The following is an 18,855-nucleotide window of genomic DNA, read 5'->3' as shown; positions in this document are numbered from 1 at the left end:
ATCACCCATCATCGCCCATTATCACCCATTATCGCCCATTATCACCCATTATTACCCATTATCACCCATTATCGCCCATTATCACCCATCATCGCCCATTATCACCCATTATTACCCATTATCACCCATTATCACCCATTATTACCCATTATCACCCATTATCACCCATCATCGCCCATTATCACCCATTTTGACCTATTATCACCCATTATTACCCATTTCGACCCATTATCACCCATTATCACCCATTATCGCCCATTATCACCCATTATCGCCCATTATCACCCATTATCACCCATCATCGCCCATTATCACCCATTATCACCCATTATCGCCCATTATCACCCATCATCGCCCATTATCACCCATTATCACCCATTATCACCCATCATCGCCCATTATCACCCATTATCACCCATTATCGCCCATTATCACCCATTATCACCCATTATCACCCATCATCGCCCATTATCACCCATTATCGCCCATTATCACCCATTATTACCCATTATCACCCATTATCGCCCATTATCACCCATCATCGCCCATTATCACCCATTATTACCCATTATCACCCATTATCACCCATTATTACCCATTATCACCCATTATCACCCATTATCACCCATCATCGCCCATTATCACCCATTTTGACCTATTATCACCCATTATTACCCATTTCGACCCATTATCACCCATTATCACCCATTATCACTCATTATCACCCATCATTGCCCATTATCACCCATCATCGCCCATTATCACCCATTTTGACCTATTATCACCCATTATCACCCATTATCACCCATCATCGCCCATTATCACCCATTATCACCCATTATCACCCATTATCACCCATTTTGACCTATTATCACCCATTATTACCCATTTCGACCCATTATCACCCATTATCGCCCATTATCACTCATTATCACCTAGGGCGCTAGTTTTAGAGCCCAGATGGTGGTGCAGTTTTCCTATTTATACCTCATACACTCAGTATCTTCCTAGTGTCAAATGAAGTTCCATCTCCCCATGATACAATCTTTCCATCTCATTCATGTGCCCTGGAGGAATCTTACTGTTCAATAAACTGAAATCCATTGCCCCTTAAAACATAGATTAAACATTGGGATCAAATTGTGAGGGACCTATTGATACATTTGCTTCATTTATTTAAACCTCTTGGATCTCTTTAAAAAAAATCCAGGTTGTCATCAGCTGTCCCCCTTTCTCAGTGTGTGGGTCATGTTCTTGCAGAACCCGTATGACTGTATGTCCCGGGTTTGATATGTTTCATACAAGCGATGTCCTGGTTGAGTTGATGACAGCAGAGGCAGCAATGCCTGCAGTTTCCTTCGGAGCAAACCGTCATGACAGGGTCCTCCCTTCGAACAATTTGTGTCAGAAGCTGAGAAAGGACATTGAATGGATTAAAACAGGTCCATTGAGTGACTGAGCTTCACTCTGCCTTGTTACCATTCTGTGACATTTGATGATATTCTTCTGATGTCTGTAGAAACAAGCAAATTGTCAGTCTAAAACAATACTTGAGGCCCTCAACTTGGCTCCTGAAACTTAAGCATTCCACACTGCAATTTATCAACACTTTAATTGGTAAATATTCAAGTAAAGCTGAAGATCTGATCTCAAATTCTTAACGACTTTGGAGAATAGAAGTAAGGGGTTAATTACCGTCTTGGCTGAATGGAACGTGAAGTTTGGGAGGAGAGTCAGTCAGCACAACAGCTGTTTCCCACTCACTGAAAGCAAATACATTTAAAGCAGAGATTTGAAAAGTCCAACTTGGTTTAAAACCAGACATCACCCTGTAACTAACGTTGTAATTCTCCAAACTCCCTTTTGCTCTTTTTTTTAACTCTTTATGCACTTAATGGTGGTATAATATATCCTGTTAATTTATAAATCTGCTGCAATCAATTTAATATAAAATAAAACTCGTACAAAGATCATGATACAATTAAAATCGTAGATATGTTTTCTCAATCAAATGTATATGAATTCTGTCAAATAAAATTCAGCCTAAATGGGTCTCAGCTCCTCTGATTATTTTTTATGTATGGGGCCAATTTTCAAACAATGTTAGTGCAGGTACATTGGCTCTCCAATTTCTAACATTGTTGCCTGTAGCAGCAGAGTATTACAGCTACACTGGAGAACTAAATAAGTGGAGAGTTCCAACATTCAGAAACTTCTATCCCTAGGGATTGAAAATCTGATGAAACAAACAGAAACCATTAGTTGATTGATTATATTCTCACGATGGTCACACTTCACTGTGTGACACAATCCTGGAAGATGATTATATTCTCACGATGGTCACACTTCACTGTGTAACACAATCCTGGAAGATGATTATATTCTCACGATGGTTATGCTTCACTGTGTGACACAATCCTGGAAGATGATTATATTCTCACGATGGTCACACTTCACTGTGTGACACAATCCTGGAAGATGATTATATTCTCACGATGGTCACACTTCACTGTGTAACACAATCCTGGAAGACAGAATTTCAGTTTGTCCATCTCATTTAAAATGAAAAGTAGAGTTTCCTCGTCCTATCTCATGTACACAAGGATATATCTGCAAATGTTTCACATTAAACCCCAATTCTTACCTCCATTTTGTAGTTGAGAGGTGTCCAATGCCCCTTATTTTATTAATTCTTTTGACTAAGTGTTAAAGTAGTTTTGACCTTCTAAACAATATTTTTCTGTCACAAATCCACTCATGGACTGTGAATTTGTTCACTAAGATTGCGTCTCCAATCCCTTTTCTCCTTTCTCCTCTCTTCCCCCAATTCCTCCCCCTCATCTCCTGAACACACTGACCTCTCACTGGAGCACAGTTCTACAGACACTAGTTACTTCTCCAGCTGCTTATTGCACAAGTCAACTGGGCCCAGGTTGGCTCAGTGTGAGTCAGAAGGTTGTGGGTTCCAGAGATTTGAGCAAAATCCAGGCTGACACTGAGGGAGTGCTGCATTGTCGATGGTGCTGTCTTTTGGATGAGACGTTAAACCGAGGCCCTGTTGGAGGATGGGTGTTCTTATAAGTTACTCCTCAAAATAATAGGGTTCACAGCATTGAATGTAGACCTTTACAGAATTATAAAGCATACAGTAACAACTATTACTGACAACACTTACAACACGACCTTGTGAGTTTTAGCCAGGAAAATCAAATCACATTGCAGTTCCCAGCTCGATGAACTTGTTTGGCCTTCAAATTTCTGAGTATCCGTTCTAACCCCCACCTACTCTTCCCACAAACTACATGTTTCTGCATTACCAAATAGCATCAGCTTCCTCCCTAGTTCCTAATCAATAAGTTTAGTAAATGAGTTCTTTTTTACAACTCCTCTGCTTGGTTACACTCTCGATCTTTCCCAGGCAAGCCCTCATCTTCCTTCCTGTCCTGTGTCTGTGTGATAACTTGTTCTAAACTAAAGCTCTCTGACTATCTCAGCCTGGAATTTCTTTTAATTAGCTTTTACTGTCGAAAACTGACCATTGCTTTTTACTGCATCAATATTAGTAAAACAAAGCAAGCCTGTCTTATGATTACACTTTCATTCGTCAAACAGAGAATCACTTAAGAGGCAAAGGCTAAAACTTAATATTACTACAATATAAAAAGACCTCAAGACAGCCAAATTAAGCCTTTCCTTACAATTCCGTCCCCGTGACATTACTGGGAGAAGAGCAGGAAATTCTCCCAATGTCCTGGATAACATTGCTCCCTCAACCAACATCACCAAAACAGGCAACAGATCTTTCCTGTTTGTGGCACCTTGTGAATTTGCCTTTATAACAACAGTAGCTGCACTGCAAAATACTTGAGATGAGGAGGAATTTCTTCACTCAGAGGGTTGTGAATCTTTGGAATTCTCTACCCCAGAGGGCTGTGGATGCTCAGTCGTTGAGTACATTCAAGGCTGAGATCGATAGATTTTTGGACTCTAGGGGAATCAAGGGATATGGGGATCGGGCGGGAAAGTGGAGTTGAGGTCAAAGATCATCTGATTGAACGGCAGAGCAGGCTCGAGGGGCCAAATGGCCCACTCCTGCTCCTATTTCTTATGGTCTTATGTTCTTACACTTAATTGGCTGTGAAGTGCTTTTAGTGTTCTGTGTGTGGCATAAATGCAAGTTCTTTTCCGTTGTAAGACAGTGAGCGTCAGCAGAGGAAGCGAAGAATTGTCACCATCCTCAACCCACCTCCGTACACTGACACTTCCACCACAGATCTCAGTCTCCCCTCCCTCACGCTGAGGTAACTGTAGTCCTCAGACTGAGACCAACCAACACAGCCCAGACCTGGATTAGAGACGTGGACTTTCTTCCTCTTGTAGCTCCATCACCAGCAGAGTTCACTGACTCAGAGAAGATGTCTGAATGACAAAGGGGTTGTGGGTGAGGTGGGGGGCAGATAGTGCAAGATGTACTGTCAGGAAAAATAGGGCTGGGTATCGCCAGGTATTTTCCAATTGGAGCTTCAAGGCCCTTGTTTAAGTTCAGCTCCAGTGAAAACTGTCCAATGTCTAACAGTCAGTAACACTGGGGTAATGTGACACAGTGTGAAAATACGGCTGGAATCCTGAGAGAGGAACAGAGCAGCCCTCACCGTTCTCCCCCAAATGCCCCCTCCTTATGTCCCCTATATGTCCCCCATATGACCCCTCTATATGCCCCTCCATATGTCACCCCCATATGTCCCCCATGTGTCCGCATATGCCCACTCCATATGTCCCCCATATACGCCTCCTCCATATGTTGCTCATGCACCCCCCCATATACCCCCCATAACTCCCTCCAAATGCCCCTCCATATGCCCACCATATCACCCCTCCATATGCCCCCCATAACTCCCTCCAAATGCCCCTCCATATGCCCACCATATCACCCCTCCATATGCCCCCCATAACTCCCTCCAAATGCCCCTCCATATGCCCACCATATCACCCCCCCCATATGCCCCCCATAACTCCCTCCAAATGCCCCTCCATATGCCCACCATATCACCCCTCCATATGCCCCCCATAACTCCCTCCAAATGCCCCTCCATATGCCCACCATATCACCCCTCCATATGCCCCCCATAACTCCCTCCAAATGCCCCTCCATATGCCCACCATATCACCCCTCCATATGCCCCCCACGTGCACCCTATATGCTGCGAGTTCACAGGTCCAAGGACAAGGCTCCATTAATGACCTTGGCTGTGAGTCAGAAGGCAGACTGGAGTTATACTGCTGATTGTACTCAGGGCGAGAATCATGAGGCTCCTGCTCTGATTTAGAGCGAGGTCCCGAAGGGGCAGTGAGCTGTGACCGGAGGCCGGTGAACAAAGGGTCAGGTCCATGGGAACGGATCAATCAACACAGGAGCTCCCTCAGGTGTTGGGTGGGCGATGGGCGGGACCCAGAACAGATTATCAAACCGTCGAGAACTCAACGTTTCCTGGCTCAGGTCCAATATCTGAAGAGAATAATTAACAGGCAGCCCCAGCAAGTTTCCTGGAATCATATTACAGGTAAAGGTGCAGCGATTCAAACAAGTGACAGGTTCTGGGGAGTCTTTGAAACAGCTACGTGCTGTTTACTGGTCCCACCTACAAACCACCTCTCCAATCGACACTTACCTGAACACAGACCGAGCTCTCTGTCTGCACAGCAGGATCCCAGTTCAAAGCCTCCTCAGGTCCCAGCTACTCAGTACGGGTGAAAGTCTCCAGTTCATCGTCAGGATTTGAGCACAAGCTGAAAACCGGAAAACTCGGTGAGTATCTTTACAGATCTGGAGAGAGTTCATGGCCTGATTTAATGAATTGGACTGAAATCTGATCATACTGAGCTCAAGGGCTGTGCCTTTGTTCACAAGGGAAATATCCCAGTGTCTAACATCTAACAGTCAGTAACACTGGGGTAATGTGACACAGTGTGAAATACAGCTGGAATCCTGAGAGAGGAACAGAGCAGCCCTCACCGTTCTCCCCCATATTCCAGGCCAAAGACAGAAAGCAGAAAGCAGAGAGTAGTGGTGAACGGTTGTTTTTCAGACTGGAGGGAAGTTTACAGTGGTGTTCCCCAGGGGGTCAGTATTAGGACCACTGCTCTTTTTGATATATATTAATGACCTGGACTTGGGTATAGAGGATATAATTTCAAAGTTTGCGGATGACACGAAACTCGGAAATGTAGTAAACAGTGTGGAGGATAGTAACAGACTTCAGGAGGACAGAGACAGACTGGTGAAATGGGCAGACACATGGCAGATAAATTCTAACGCAGAGAAGTGTGAAGTGATGCATTTTGGTAGGAAGAATGAGGAGAGGCAAAATAAACTAAATGGTACAATTTTAAAGGGGGTGCAGGAACAGAGAGACCTGGGGGTGAATGTACACAAATCTTTAAAGGTGACAGGACAAGTTGACAAGGCTGTTAAAAAAGCAAATGGGATCCTGGGCTTTATTAATAGAGGCACAGAGTACAAAAATAAGGAAGTTATGCTAAACCTTTATAAATCACTGGTTAGGCCTCAGCTGGAGAATTGTGTTCAATTCTGGGCACCGCACTTTAGGAAGGATGTCAGGGCCTTGGAGAGGGTGCAGAGGAGATTTACTAGAATGGTACCAGGGATGAGGGACTTCAGTTATGTGGAGAGACTGGAGAAGCTGGGATTGTTCTCCTTGGAACAGAGAAGGTTAAGGGGAGATTTGATAGAGGTGCTCAAAATCATGAAGGGTTTTGACAGAGTAAATAAGGAGAAACTGTTTCCAGTGGCAGAAGGGTGGGTAACCAGAGGACACAGATTTAAGGTGATCGGCAAAAGAACCCGAGGCAACATGAGGAAACATTTTTTTATGCAGAGTGTTGTAATGATCTGGAATGTACTGCCTGAAAGGGCGGTGGAAGCAGATTCAATAATAACTTTCAAAAGGGAATTGGATAAATACTTGAAGGGGAAAAATTTGCTGGGCTATGGAGAAAGAGCAGGGGAGTGGGACTAATTGGATAGCTCTTTCAAAGAGCCGGCACAGGCATGATGGGCCGAATGGCCTCCTCCTGTGCTGTACCTACTGTGATACTATGATATGCCCCCACATGCCCCCCACATGTCCCCTTATCACCCTCCTTATGCCCACACCAAATGCCTCCCCATATAACCCCTCAAATGCCCTCCATATGTCCCCCATAATCACTCTCCATGTGTCCCCCATATGCCTCACATACACCCTTGCACATGTCCCCTCTATTTTTCCCCTCCATATGTCCCGCATATTCCCCCTCTATGTCCCCATGTATCCCCTCCATACGTCCCCCATATGCACCCTCAATATATCCTCCATATGCCCCCCACGTGCACCCTATATGCTGCGAGTTCACAGGTCCAAGGTCAAAACTCCATTAATGACCTTGGCTGTGAGTCAGAAGGCAGACTGGAGTTATACTGCTGATTGCACTCAGGGCCAGAATCATGAGGCTCCTGCTCTGATTTAGAGCGAGGTCCCGAAGGGGCAGTGAGCTGTGACCGGAGGCCGGTGAACAAAGGGTCAGGTCCATGGGAACGGATCAATCAACACAGGAGCTCCCTCAGGTGTTGGGTGGGCGATGGGCGGGACCCAGAACAGATTATCAAACCGTCGAGAACTCAACGTTTCCTGGCTGAGCTCAGGGACTGTGAAAGTGTTCACAAGGGAAATATCCCAGGGCTTGTACTCACTGTCACATAGCCCACCCTCAGTATAAGACTCTCAGTTATAACACTCTCTCTGTTGCACTCCTATATCCTTTATCCTTTCAATTTGTGCAGCAGGGCTGAGACCTGGTCCTTGAGTTGTGTAAGGCTGACCACTGGTCTGATCTAATGTGAACCCTCTCTCTACAATAACAGAATAATTGTTAATGTTTGAGTCATTTCAGTTGTGCTAATTCTCATTGCAGGAAATATCAGCATGTCGGATAATCAATGCCAGGTTACCGAGCTCCTGACCGAGCCCCTCTGCACGCAGCAGGTGGCCGGGTGCTTTGAGCTGATGGTCCAGTCCCAGGTCAAGTGGGAGAAGTTCCTGGTACCAGCACCCACGTCTGTGGCTATTTTAGGTGAGCTGGTGCGTCTCGCTGCAGGGATAAAGGACCTTCAACTAAACCAACACAAGAAATCCAGGTTTGACCATCCAGAGTCATTCCAGAAGAGTCTGATGCAGGTTTGCAACCAAAGTGTAAACTCATTTCAAGAGACCCGCGATAATCTGAACAAAATCCAGATGTATTGTGAAGACCTTACTGTCCATGTGAGGAATGTGGGTAAAGGGTCATCTCTAAACAAAGACCTTCCCAAACAGCTGAAGAGCATTCAGCTTTGTGCAGCTCAATGCATGGGATGTGCTGAATCTGTGGAAAAGGAGCTCTCCTTTCTCAGTGAGTTACTCAGTGAGTTGCTGGAGGTCTGTGCAGTTTCCCAGAGTGACAACCAGGATAAGCTGAAGGAAGTACAGAAAGTCTTGGAGGAAAGAAAAGAAAAGAACGAGTTGGTAGAGAAAGAGAAGAGAGATTTAATGGAGAAATGGATCAGGGTTTCCCAAAGACGTGAGAAACTAGGAAATGAATGTGATGATGTAAAGGCAAGAGCTTTCATTGATCAGCTCTGTTCGGAAGGGCTGAAACAGATGATCGAGCTTCTCCCGAAGATTGTTGATTTTTTGAGCAGTGTGACCAGCCCAGTGGTCCTCGCAGTGGAGCTGGGGAAAGCGTTAATGTTTCTCATGCACCTGGTGTCTGAGCTGAACAGCAAAAAATCCTCTGCCTCAAACTCTGAAGTCAACAGTTTCCTCCAGAAGGTTAGAGAGCAAGCCTCCCTGAAGATCGAGGAAATCCAAACCAAGTTGGAGGAGTCGAGAAATGATTATCAAGAATGTTTCCAAAAGATGAATGAATTGGGTGAAGAGAGTGAGACGTTGTTGAGAGGGATAAAGGACAATCAGTCGAAAGAGGAGGATGTCAGCACAACTGTAGAGCTGATGGCTAATGGGCTGAGGGCCCTGGTTAGCATCAAATCCAACTGGTCAGAGATGATCAACTTCATCCAAGTGATACCCAGATTAACAGAAGATTGCCTGAAGACGTTTGAGAGGCTTGGTCCTGTGAGTGAAGGAGTCACACAGGGCTCTCCAGGTGCGTTAGTCAGCAGTCAGGTGATGGACCTCCAAGTGTCCCAGGGAGTCAGCATCATGACCCTCATCGGCGCCATGTCAGAAACCTACGTGGAGATTTACGACAAATATCTTGTACGTCAGCTGGAGAACCTGAGCTCGTTGCTGGGCGGGCAGGGGTCTGACCGCGAGTTTAAGAAGCTCCAGGATAAATGTCACCAAGCAAGAGCGGAAATACTTCGCAGGGCCGCTGTGAATAAGGAGAAGTTTGACAAGAATATTCAGCAGGGAAGTGAAGCCATTGGGAACCTCACTGATCTGCTGCACCCCAGGATGTGAATGGAAATCCCGATATCAAACATTCTCAGCTGTGCTAGTGCCTGAAATCATGATTGGCTCACAGCACAGAAGGAGGCCATTCGGCCCATCGTGCCTGTGCCGGCTCTTTGAAAGAGTTATCCAATTAGTCCCACTCCCCTGCTCTTTCCCCATAGCCCTGCAAATTTCACCTTTTCAAGTATTTATCCAATTCCCTTTTGAAAGTTATTATTGAATCTGCTTCCACCACCCTTTCAGGCAGCGCATTCCAGATCAGATCAACTCGCTGAGTAATTTTTATTTCTCCTCATGTCCCCTCTGGTTCTTTTGACAATTATCTTAAATCTGTGTCCTCTGGTTATTGACCCTCCCGATAGTTGATTCACGCCCCTAATGGGTGACTCACCCCCCATGGCTGTCCCATATCTCCTGGCTCAGTGGGTTAAGCCAGAGACCAGAACGAGCCCCAAACGCAGCTTCATGTTGAGTTGGCTAATCTCTGGTGAGGAGGCCATAATGTCTCTGGGTGAGAGAGGGGCAAAAGTTGGCCAGTTTCTGGTGGCTATTTGATGACTTCTGGAGGAAAGTGTTGATGTGGGCACCAGGTGAGAACTGGATCAGGATTGGCTGAGATGCCAGCCACACTGGACAGACATCCCACCCTCCTTCACCCTCCCCCACTGAGTGCACTCACACCTGAAGAATAAACCACCTACTAACCCCTGCTCCTGTACTTCACTACCAGCCGTCTACTTTAACCCCTCTCCCCTGCCCCCTCCACTCTCACCTTTAACCCCTCTCCCCTGCCCCCTCCACCCTCACCTTTAACCCCTCTCCCCTGCCCCCTCCACTCTCACCTTTAACCCCTCTCCCCTGCCCCCTCCACCCTCACCTTTAACCCCTCTCCCCTGCCCCCTCCACCCTCACCTTTAACCCCTCTCCCCTGACCCCTCCACCCTCACCTCCAACAACAAGTGCGAGGAGCTCATGAACTTCTTTGTCACTAAGATTCAGTCCGTTCAGCTCCCTCTCCCACTTCCCTCCCTTCCCCGAGCCCACCAAACCGAATTTCCCTCTGGCTCTGAACCCACCTCTTTCTCTAGTTTCTCTCCTCTCTCCCCTCATTTCCTCTCCAAGCTCATCTTGACCATGAGACCCACCTCCAGCTGTCTTGACCCTATTCCCACCAAACTGCTGACCACCCAACTTCCCTTCCTGGCCCCCATGTTAGCTGATATTGTTAACGGTTCCCTCTCCTCAGGTACTGTCCCCCTCCCTTTTGAATCAGTCGTCATCACCCCCCCCTCATAAATCCCACCCTTGCAAACTACCGCCCCATCTCCACTCTCCCTTTATTCTCAAGTCCTTGAACGTGTTGTCTCCCAAATCCGTGCCCACTTTCCCACAACTCCATGATTGAATCCCTCCACAGTACTGAAACGGCCCTTATCAAAGTCACAAATGACACCCTATGTGAGTGTGACGATGGTAAACTCTCCCTTCTCATCCTTCTCGACCTGTCTGCAACCTTTGACACGGTTGACCACACCATCCTCCTCCAATGCCTCTCCTCCGTCGTCTAACTGGGAGGGTAATATTGGGCGGGTGTAAAACCAGCGTCCCACCCGATCCCGTGGGATTCCCGCCTGGCCAGTTGGGTTAAAATTACCAACCCAATTGTGTAAGTTTTCGTTTTGGAAAAAAATTGTACCAAATACGCAAAAACATATTCGATCAGATCCATCCATTCAATCGCCTCTCCCCACCCCTGGAATTCAGGTCTCCCCCATTTCAGGTTTGAATGAAGCCTCAAAAATGAGGAAATGTGGAAATTCTCATTAAATCCACTTGGTGAATTCTTTGATTGAGTTGCTGCCCTGTTTTGAATGAATCGGGAACACACGTTTGTGAGGATTCTATCTGATTGTATTGCGTTTGATTGGGCTTGTATTTTCTGTACCTTTTTAAACCTACATTGAAATCTGAAACAAAATAAAGGACACTTTATTCCCAGTTTGCAGACGACTCTGTACGACTGTTGTTTTTCCCTCTCTCACTTTTAAATGCTTTAATTATTGACTTTACAGTCACGGGGGGTTAAATTGCAAAGGGCCCGAAACCGGGCTCGGTATCAGGATCTATGATTAACCCACGCCGGCGTCTCCATCGCAGGCAGGACGAGGCATTGGTCCGTCTCCAAACCCCCATCACCATGAGGATCCAACGACATTCGCACGTTTCACCAGCAGGGGGAGCCTCAATCTCTTAAAGGCAGGATGTCTCTCTGACAGGCTGCCAAAACCTCTTAAAGGTAGCTGGTACCTGTTATTTGCTAAAAATAACAGTCTGCTGTCTGCATGGAGCCTGAAAGGAGATCAGACATCGCACACGTGAACACAGATGTAGGTCCCATCCCTATGTTTACAAACTGATGAGTTTTGTTAAAACATTGAATAAAGGTTGCGCACTACTAAATCCCACACCCTCCAATCTGCACACCAGACCTCACCAATCTGCCGATCTGAGTTGGTACCAGACCTGTGAGAGTGCATGCACCAAGGTTCTCTGATGATGCACTAGAGACCTTGGTGCAAGAGGTGGACAGAAGGAGGGGCAAGAGGCCCTCCAGACTTATGCTCAAAAGGCAGTGGGAGGCAGCGGGGGACGAAGTCAATGCCAGGCGCACAGCATCATGACCATGGATGCAGTGCAGGAAGAAGTTCAATGCTTTGACAGGAGTGGTCAAGGTGAGTGAGGTCAACTGTCAAGTGGCGTCTCCTACAAACTGCTCCACACACTACACCCCCATCACCCACATACCAATAAACTCTTCCAACCAGGTGCTTCCTCTCACCCTCACACATTACCACTGTTTCAAGCCGCCCACCCACAACTCACAGGCCACACACACTGGCAGCTATTCAACCATGACAGGCACATCACCCAGACACATGTCCCGCTTTATTGCAGGAGAAGGTGGCGCATATCAGGAGGCAGCAAGTGGCCGTGGCATTTTGCCCCTCGAGCCTGTTCCACCATTCAGTGAGATCATGGTGGACCTGTGACCTAACTCCATATACCCGCCTTAGCCCCATATCCCTTAATACCCTTGGTTCACAGAAATCTATCAATCTCAGATTTAAAATTCACAATTGAGCTAGCATCAACTGCCGTTTGCAGAAGAGCAAACCTTTGTGTGTAGGAGCATTTCCTAACTTCACTCCTGCACCTCTTGGCTCTAATTTTTAGGCTTTATCCCCTAGTCCTAGTATTCAAGTGTAGGAGACCTCCAAAAACAGGTACAAATGCATCAGCAGCCAGAAGCAATAATCCAGCAACTAATCTGTAAATCCTGCATGGTCCCTTTAAATAGCGGTGGTGGGGGGTCCTCCAGGCACTCTAAGACACGGTCAGATGGTCGGGGTTAACAATGTGCATTGAGTTGAGCGTTAAGTCCCAAAATGGTGTCTATCACTTTAAATCAGCGTTGCACACTGATTACTTTAAATGATGCCAGCATTTGTTCTCTGCGCCTGCGCTAAACGTTTTACCAAGACGGTGTCCGGGGCACGTCACGCCAGGAGTGTGCGTACGCATCCAAGACGCCATTTTGGATCTCCAGGAGGCCACGTAGCTCCAAAACAACAGCCCAATTTAACGCCCACATATTTCACCACGAGAAGTATAGAAACACTCAAATAATCCTGCTATTTCTTATGAGAAAGAAAGACTTGCATTTCTATAGCACCTTTTACATCCTCAGGACATCCCAAAGCATTTCACAGCCAATGAAATACTTTCAAAGTGTAGTCACTGTTATAATGTAGGAAACTCGGCAGCTAATTTGTGCACAGCAGGATCCCACAAACAGCAATATGATAATGACCGGATATTGGTTATGATAAATTTGTACAAAACACTGGTTGGGCCACAGTTAGAGTTCTGTGTGCAGTTTTGGGTGCTCCATTATAGAAAGGACATTAAAGTCACAGAGACTGTACAGCGGAAATTCACCAGGATGATGCCAGGGTGGGAAACTATAATTATGAGCAGAGACTTGAGATACTGGGACTTTTTCCACTGGAGCAGAAAAGGCTAAGAGGAGATTTAATCAAGGTTTTTAAAATTATAAAGAGGTTTGACAGAGTGAACTGGGAAAAACTATTGACAGTATGCTTAAGAGTATATGTGTGTGTCTGTGTGTGAGTGTGTGTATTTGTGTAAGTGTGTGTGTATTTGTGTAAGTGTGCTTGTTGCATGTGTGTGCTTGTCCATGTTTATCTGTATCAGTGTGAGCGCATGTGTGTGTCTGGGTGTTTGTGTCTGGGTGTGTGTGTGCAAGTGTGAGCATGTGAGTGTGAATGGGTGTGTGTGAGAGTATGTGAATGTGTGTGTATGAGTGTGAGTGTGTGTGAGTGTGTGTGAGTGTGAGAATGTGAATGAGTGAGTGAGTGATTGTGTGTGTGTGAGGATGTGATTGAGTGTGTGTGTGCGTGTGTGATTGTGTGTGTGAGTGAATGAGTGTGTGTGTGAGTGTGTGTGAGTGTGAGAATGTGAATGAGTGAGTGAGTGATTGTGTGTGTGAGGATGTGATTGAGTGTGTGTGTGCGTGTGTGCTTGTGTGTGTGATTGTCTTTGTGTGTGTGTGAGTGTGTGTGTGAATGTGTGAGTGAGTGAATGTGTGAGTGAGTGAGTGAATGTGTGAGTGTTTGATTGTATGTGTGATTGTGTGTGAGTGAATGAGTGTGTGTGAGTGTGTGATTGCATGTGAGTGTGTCATTGTGTGTGATTGTGAGTGATTGTGTGTGAGTGTGAGTGTGTGTGAGTGAGTCTGTGAGTGAGTCAATGAGTGAGTGTGTGTGCGAGTGTGTGTGCGAGTGTGAGTATATGATTGTGTGAGTGAGTGTGTGGGTGTGATTGTGTGTGTGAGTGTGTGTGTGTGTGAGTGAGTCAGTGTGTGTGTGATTGTGTGTGTGGGTGTGTGAGTGAGTGAGTGCACGTGTTTGTGATTTTAAAAAATTCATTCCTGGGATGTGGGTGTCGCTGGCAAGGCCGGCATTTATTGCCCATCCCTAATTGCCCTTGAGAAGGTGGTGGTGAGCCGCCTTCTTGAACCGCTGCAGTCCGTGTGGTGACGGTTCTCCCTCAGTGCTGTTAGGAAGGGAGTTCCAGGATTTTGACCCAGCGACGATGAAGGAACGGCGATATATTTCCAAGTCGGGATGGTGTGTGACTTGGAGGGGAACGTGCAGGTGGTGTTGTTCCCATGTGCTTGCTGCCCTTGTCCTTCTAGGTGGTAGAAGTCGCGGGTTTGGGAGGTGCTGTCGAAGAAGCCTTGGTGAGTTGCTGCAGTGCATCCTGTGGATGGTACACACTGCAGCCACAGTGCGCCGGTGGTGAAGGGAGTGAATGTTTCAGGTGGTGGATGGGGTGCCAATCAAGCGGGCTGCTTTGTCCTGGATGGTGTCGAGCTTCTTGAGTGTTGATGGAGCTGCACTCATCCAGGCAAGTGGAGAGTATTCCATCACACTCCTGACATGTGCCTTGTAGATGGTGGAAAGGCTTTGGGGAGTCAGGAGATGAGTCATTTGCCGCAGAATACCCAGCCTCTGACCTGTCTTGTAGCCACAGTATTTATATGGCTGGTCCAGTTAAATTTCTGGTCAATGGTGACCCCCAGGATGTTGATGGTGGGGAATTCGGCAATGGTAATGCCATTGAATGTCAAGGGGAGATGGTTAGACTCTCTCTTGTTGGAGATGGTCATTGCCTGGCACTTGTCTGGTGCAAATATTACTTGCCACTTATCAGCCCAAGCCTGGATGTTGTCCAGGTCTTGCTGCATGCGGGCACGGACTGCTTCATTATCTGAGGGGTTGCGAATGGAACTGAACACTGTGCAATCATCAGCGAACATCCCCATTTCTGACCTTATGATGGAGGGAAGGTCATTGATGAAGCAGCTGAAGATGGTTGGGCCTAGGACACTGCCCTGAGGCACTCCTGCAGTAATGCCCTGGGGCTGAGATGATTGGCCTCCAACAACCACTACCATCTTCCTTTATGCTAGGTATGACTCCAGCCACTGGAGAGTTTTCCCCCTGATTCCCATTGACTTCAATTTTACTAGGGCTCCTTGGTGCCACACTCGGTCAAATGCTGCCTTGATGTCAAGGGCAGTCACTCTCACCTCACCTCTGGAATTCAGCTCTTTTGTCCATGTTTGGACCAAGGCTGTAATGAGGTCTGGAGCCGAGTGGTCCTGGCGGAACCCAAACTGAGCATCGGTGAGCAGGTTATTGGTGAGTAAGTGCCGCTTGATAGCACTGTCGATGACACCTGCCATCACTTTGCTGATGATTGAGAGTAGACTGATGGGGCGGCAATTGGCCGGATTGGATTTGTCCTGCTTTTTGTGGACAGGACATACCTGGGCAATTTTCCACATTGTCGGGTGGATGCCAGTGTTGTAGCTGTACTGGAACAGCTTGGCTAGAGGTGCAGCTAGTTCTGGAGCACAAGTCTTCAGCACTACAGCCAGGATGTTGTCAGGGCCCATAGCCTTTGCTGTATCCAGTGCACTCAGCCATTTCTTGATATCACGTGGAGTGAATTGAATTGACTGAAGACTGGCTTCTGTGATGGTGGGGATATCGGGAGGAGGCCGAGATGGATCATCCACTCGGCACATCTGGCTGAAGATGGTTGCAAACGCTTCAGCCTTGTCTTTTGCACTCACGTGCTGGACTCCGCCATCATTGAGGATGGGGATGTTTGCAGAGCCTCCTCCTCCCGTTAGTTGTTTAATTGTCCACCACCATTCATGACTGGATGTGGCAGGACTGCAGAGCTTTGATCTGATCCGTTGGTTGTGGAATCGCTTAGCTCTGTCTATAGCATGTTGCTTCTGCTGTTTAGCATGCATGTAGTCCTGAGTTGTAGCTTCACCAGGTTGGCACCTCATTTTTAGGTACGCCTGGTGCTGCTCCTGGCATGCTCTTCTACACTCCTCATTGAACCAGGGTTGATCCCCTGGCTTGTTGGTAATGGTAGAGTGAGGAATATGCCGGGCCATGAGGTTACAGATTGTGCTGGAATACAATTCTGCTGCTGCCGATGGCCCACAGCGCCTCATGGATGCCCAGTTTTGAGCTGCTCGATCTGTTCTGAATCTATCCCATTTAGCACGGTGGTAGTGCCACACAACACATTGGATGGTGTCCTCAGTGCGAAGACGGGACTTCGTCTCCACGAGGACTGTGCGGTAGTCACTCCTACCAATACTGTCATGGACAGATGCATTTGCGACAGGTAGATTGATGAGGACGAGGTCAAGTAAGTTTTTCCCTTGTGTTGGTTCGCTCACCACCTGCCGCAGGCTCAGTCTAGCAGCTATGTCCTTCAGGACTCGGCCAGCTCGGTCAGTAGTGGTGCTACCGAGCCACTCTTGGTGATGGACATTGAAGTCCCCCACCCAGAGTACATTCTGTGCCCTTGCTACCCTCAGTGCTTCCTCCAAGTGGTGCTCAACATGGAGGAGGACTGATTCATCAGCTGAGGGAGGACGGTAGATGGTAATCAGCAGGAGGTTTCCTTGCCCATGTTTGACCTGATGCCATGAGATTTCATGGGATCCAGAGTCAATGTTGAGGATTCCCAGGGCCACTCCCTCCTGACTGTATATCACTGTACCGCCACCTCTGGTGGGTCTGTCCTGCCGGTGGGACTGGACATACCCAGGGATGGTGATGGAAGAGTCTGGGACGTTGGCTGAAAGATATGATTCTGTGAGTATGGCTATGTCAGGCTGTTGCTTGACTAGTCTGTGGGACAGCTCTCCCAATTTTGGCACAAGTCCCCAGATGTTAGATGTTAGTTGATTGTGTGTGTGAGTGTGTGAGTGAGTGTGTGAGTGTGTGACTTTGTGTGTGAGTGAGTGTGTCAGTGCGTGAGTGTGTGATTGTGTGTGTGAGTGAGTGAGTGTGTGAGTGAGTGATTGTGTGAGTGTGTGAGTGAGTGAGTGTGAGTATGTGATTGTGAGTGAGTGTGTGTGTTAATGTGTGTGTGTGAGTGAGTGTGTGATTGTGAGTGAGTGTGTGAGTGTGTGATTGTGAGTGAGTGTGTGTGTAAATGAATGAGTGAGTGTGAGTGTGTGTGAATGTGAGTGTGTGATTATGTGATTGTGTGTAAGTGTGTGTGATTGTGTGTGTGAGTGTGTGATTGTGTGTGTGAGTGGGTGAATGAGTGTGTGAGTATGTGATTGTGTGAGTGAGTTTGTATGTGAATGTGTGTGTGTGATTGTGTGAGAGTGTGTGTGTGATTGTGTGTGAGTGTGTGTGTGATTGTGTGTGAGTGTGTGTGTGATTGTGTGTGTGAGTGTGTGTGAGCATCTGGCTGCTGTAATAAAGTGAGTGAATGAGTGAGTATGTGATTGTGTGAATGAGTGTGTCAGTGTGCGAGTGTGTGAGTGAGTGTGTGTGTGATTCTGTGTGTGTGATTCTGTGTGAGTGATTCTGTGTGTGAGTATGTGTGTGTGTGAGTGTGTGAGAGTGAGTGTGAGTGGCTGCTGTAATAAAGTGAGTGAGTGTGTGAGTGAGTGAGTATGTGATTGTGTGAGTGAGTGTGTCAGTGTTTGATTGTGTGAGTGTGTGAGTGATTCTGTGTGTGAGTATGTGTGTGAGAGTGAGTGTGAGTGTGGCTGCTGTAATAAAGTGAAGGGAGTCGTACAACACCAGGTTATAGTCCAACAGCTTTATTTGAAAATCACAAGCTTTCGGAGCTTTGCTCCTTCATCAGGTGAGTCGTCAGGTGAGGAAGGAGGAAAGCTCCAAAAGCTTGTGATTTCAAATAAAACTGTTGGACTATAACCTGGTGTTGTGCGATTCCTTACATTTGTCCACCCCAGTCCATCACCGGCATCTCCACATCATAATAAAGTGAGTTAGTGAGTGAGCGAATGTGTGACTTTAATAAACTTCACAATCAGCTGAAGGAAACTCTCCCCACCCTTCCTGTCTGAGCAATGGTCCAATGACGGAGACATTATTGAGAAATACGCTCATGGGAAAGATTAGATAATCTGGAACATCACTGAAAATAAACGATTAATTTGGAGTGTGCTGATTGCTAATTGATTTTTATATTGAGAAACCTGGGTGACAGCCCAAGGTCCAGACTGATGAGCAGGAATGAGGGGAACGAGAGTTGGAGAGAAGATCAGGAAACTGTGACTCAGGGACAAGTCTGGCTTTAAAGACCTGTAGGCACCGGGGAAGAATGGGAGGCTGAGGAATGAGATGAGTGGAGAATGAATGAGTTTGAATTGAAGTTCGTACAATGGTTTTAACAGACTGAGGAT

General features: G+C 46.8%; 1 protein-coding gene across 1 annotated transcript; it reads left to right on the top strand.

Annotated features, from left to right (window-relative positions):
• Positions 1-5,679: 5,679 nt before the first annotated feature.
• On the top strand, positions 5,680-11,513 carry LOC137324104 (uncharacterized). Its single transcript, XM_067988245.1, has 2 exons — positions 5,680-5,806; positions 7,972-11,513. Exon 2 carries the CDS (start codon positions 7,983-7,985, stop codon positions 9,516-9,518), a length of 1,536 nt encoding a protein of 511 aa, XP_067844346.1. The 5' UTR covers positions 5,680-5,806; positions 7,972-7,982; the 3' UTR covers positions 9,519-11,513.
• The last annotated feature ends 7,342 nt before the right edge of the window (positions 11,514-18,855 follow it).

The sequence above is a fragment of the Heptranchias perlo genome, chromosome 8 (assembly GCF_035084215.1).
Source record: "Heptranchias perlo isolate sHepPer1 chromosome 8, sHepPer1.hap1, whole genome shotgun sequence".
Taxonomy (NCBI): domain Eukaryota; kingdom Metazoa; phylum Chordata; class Chondrichthyes; order Hexanchiformes; family Hexanchidae; genus Heptranchias; species Heptranchias perlo.
This window is presented reverse-complemented; position numbering and strand designations above follow the sequence as displayed.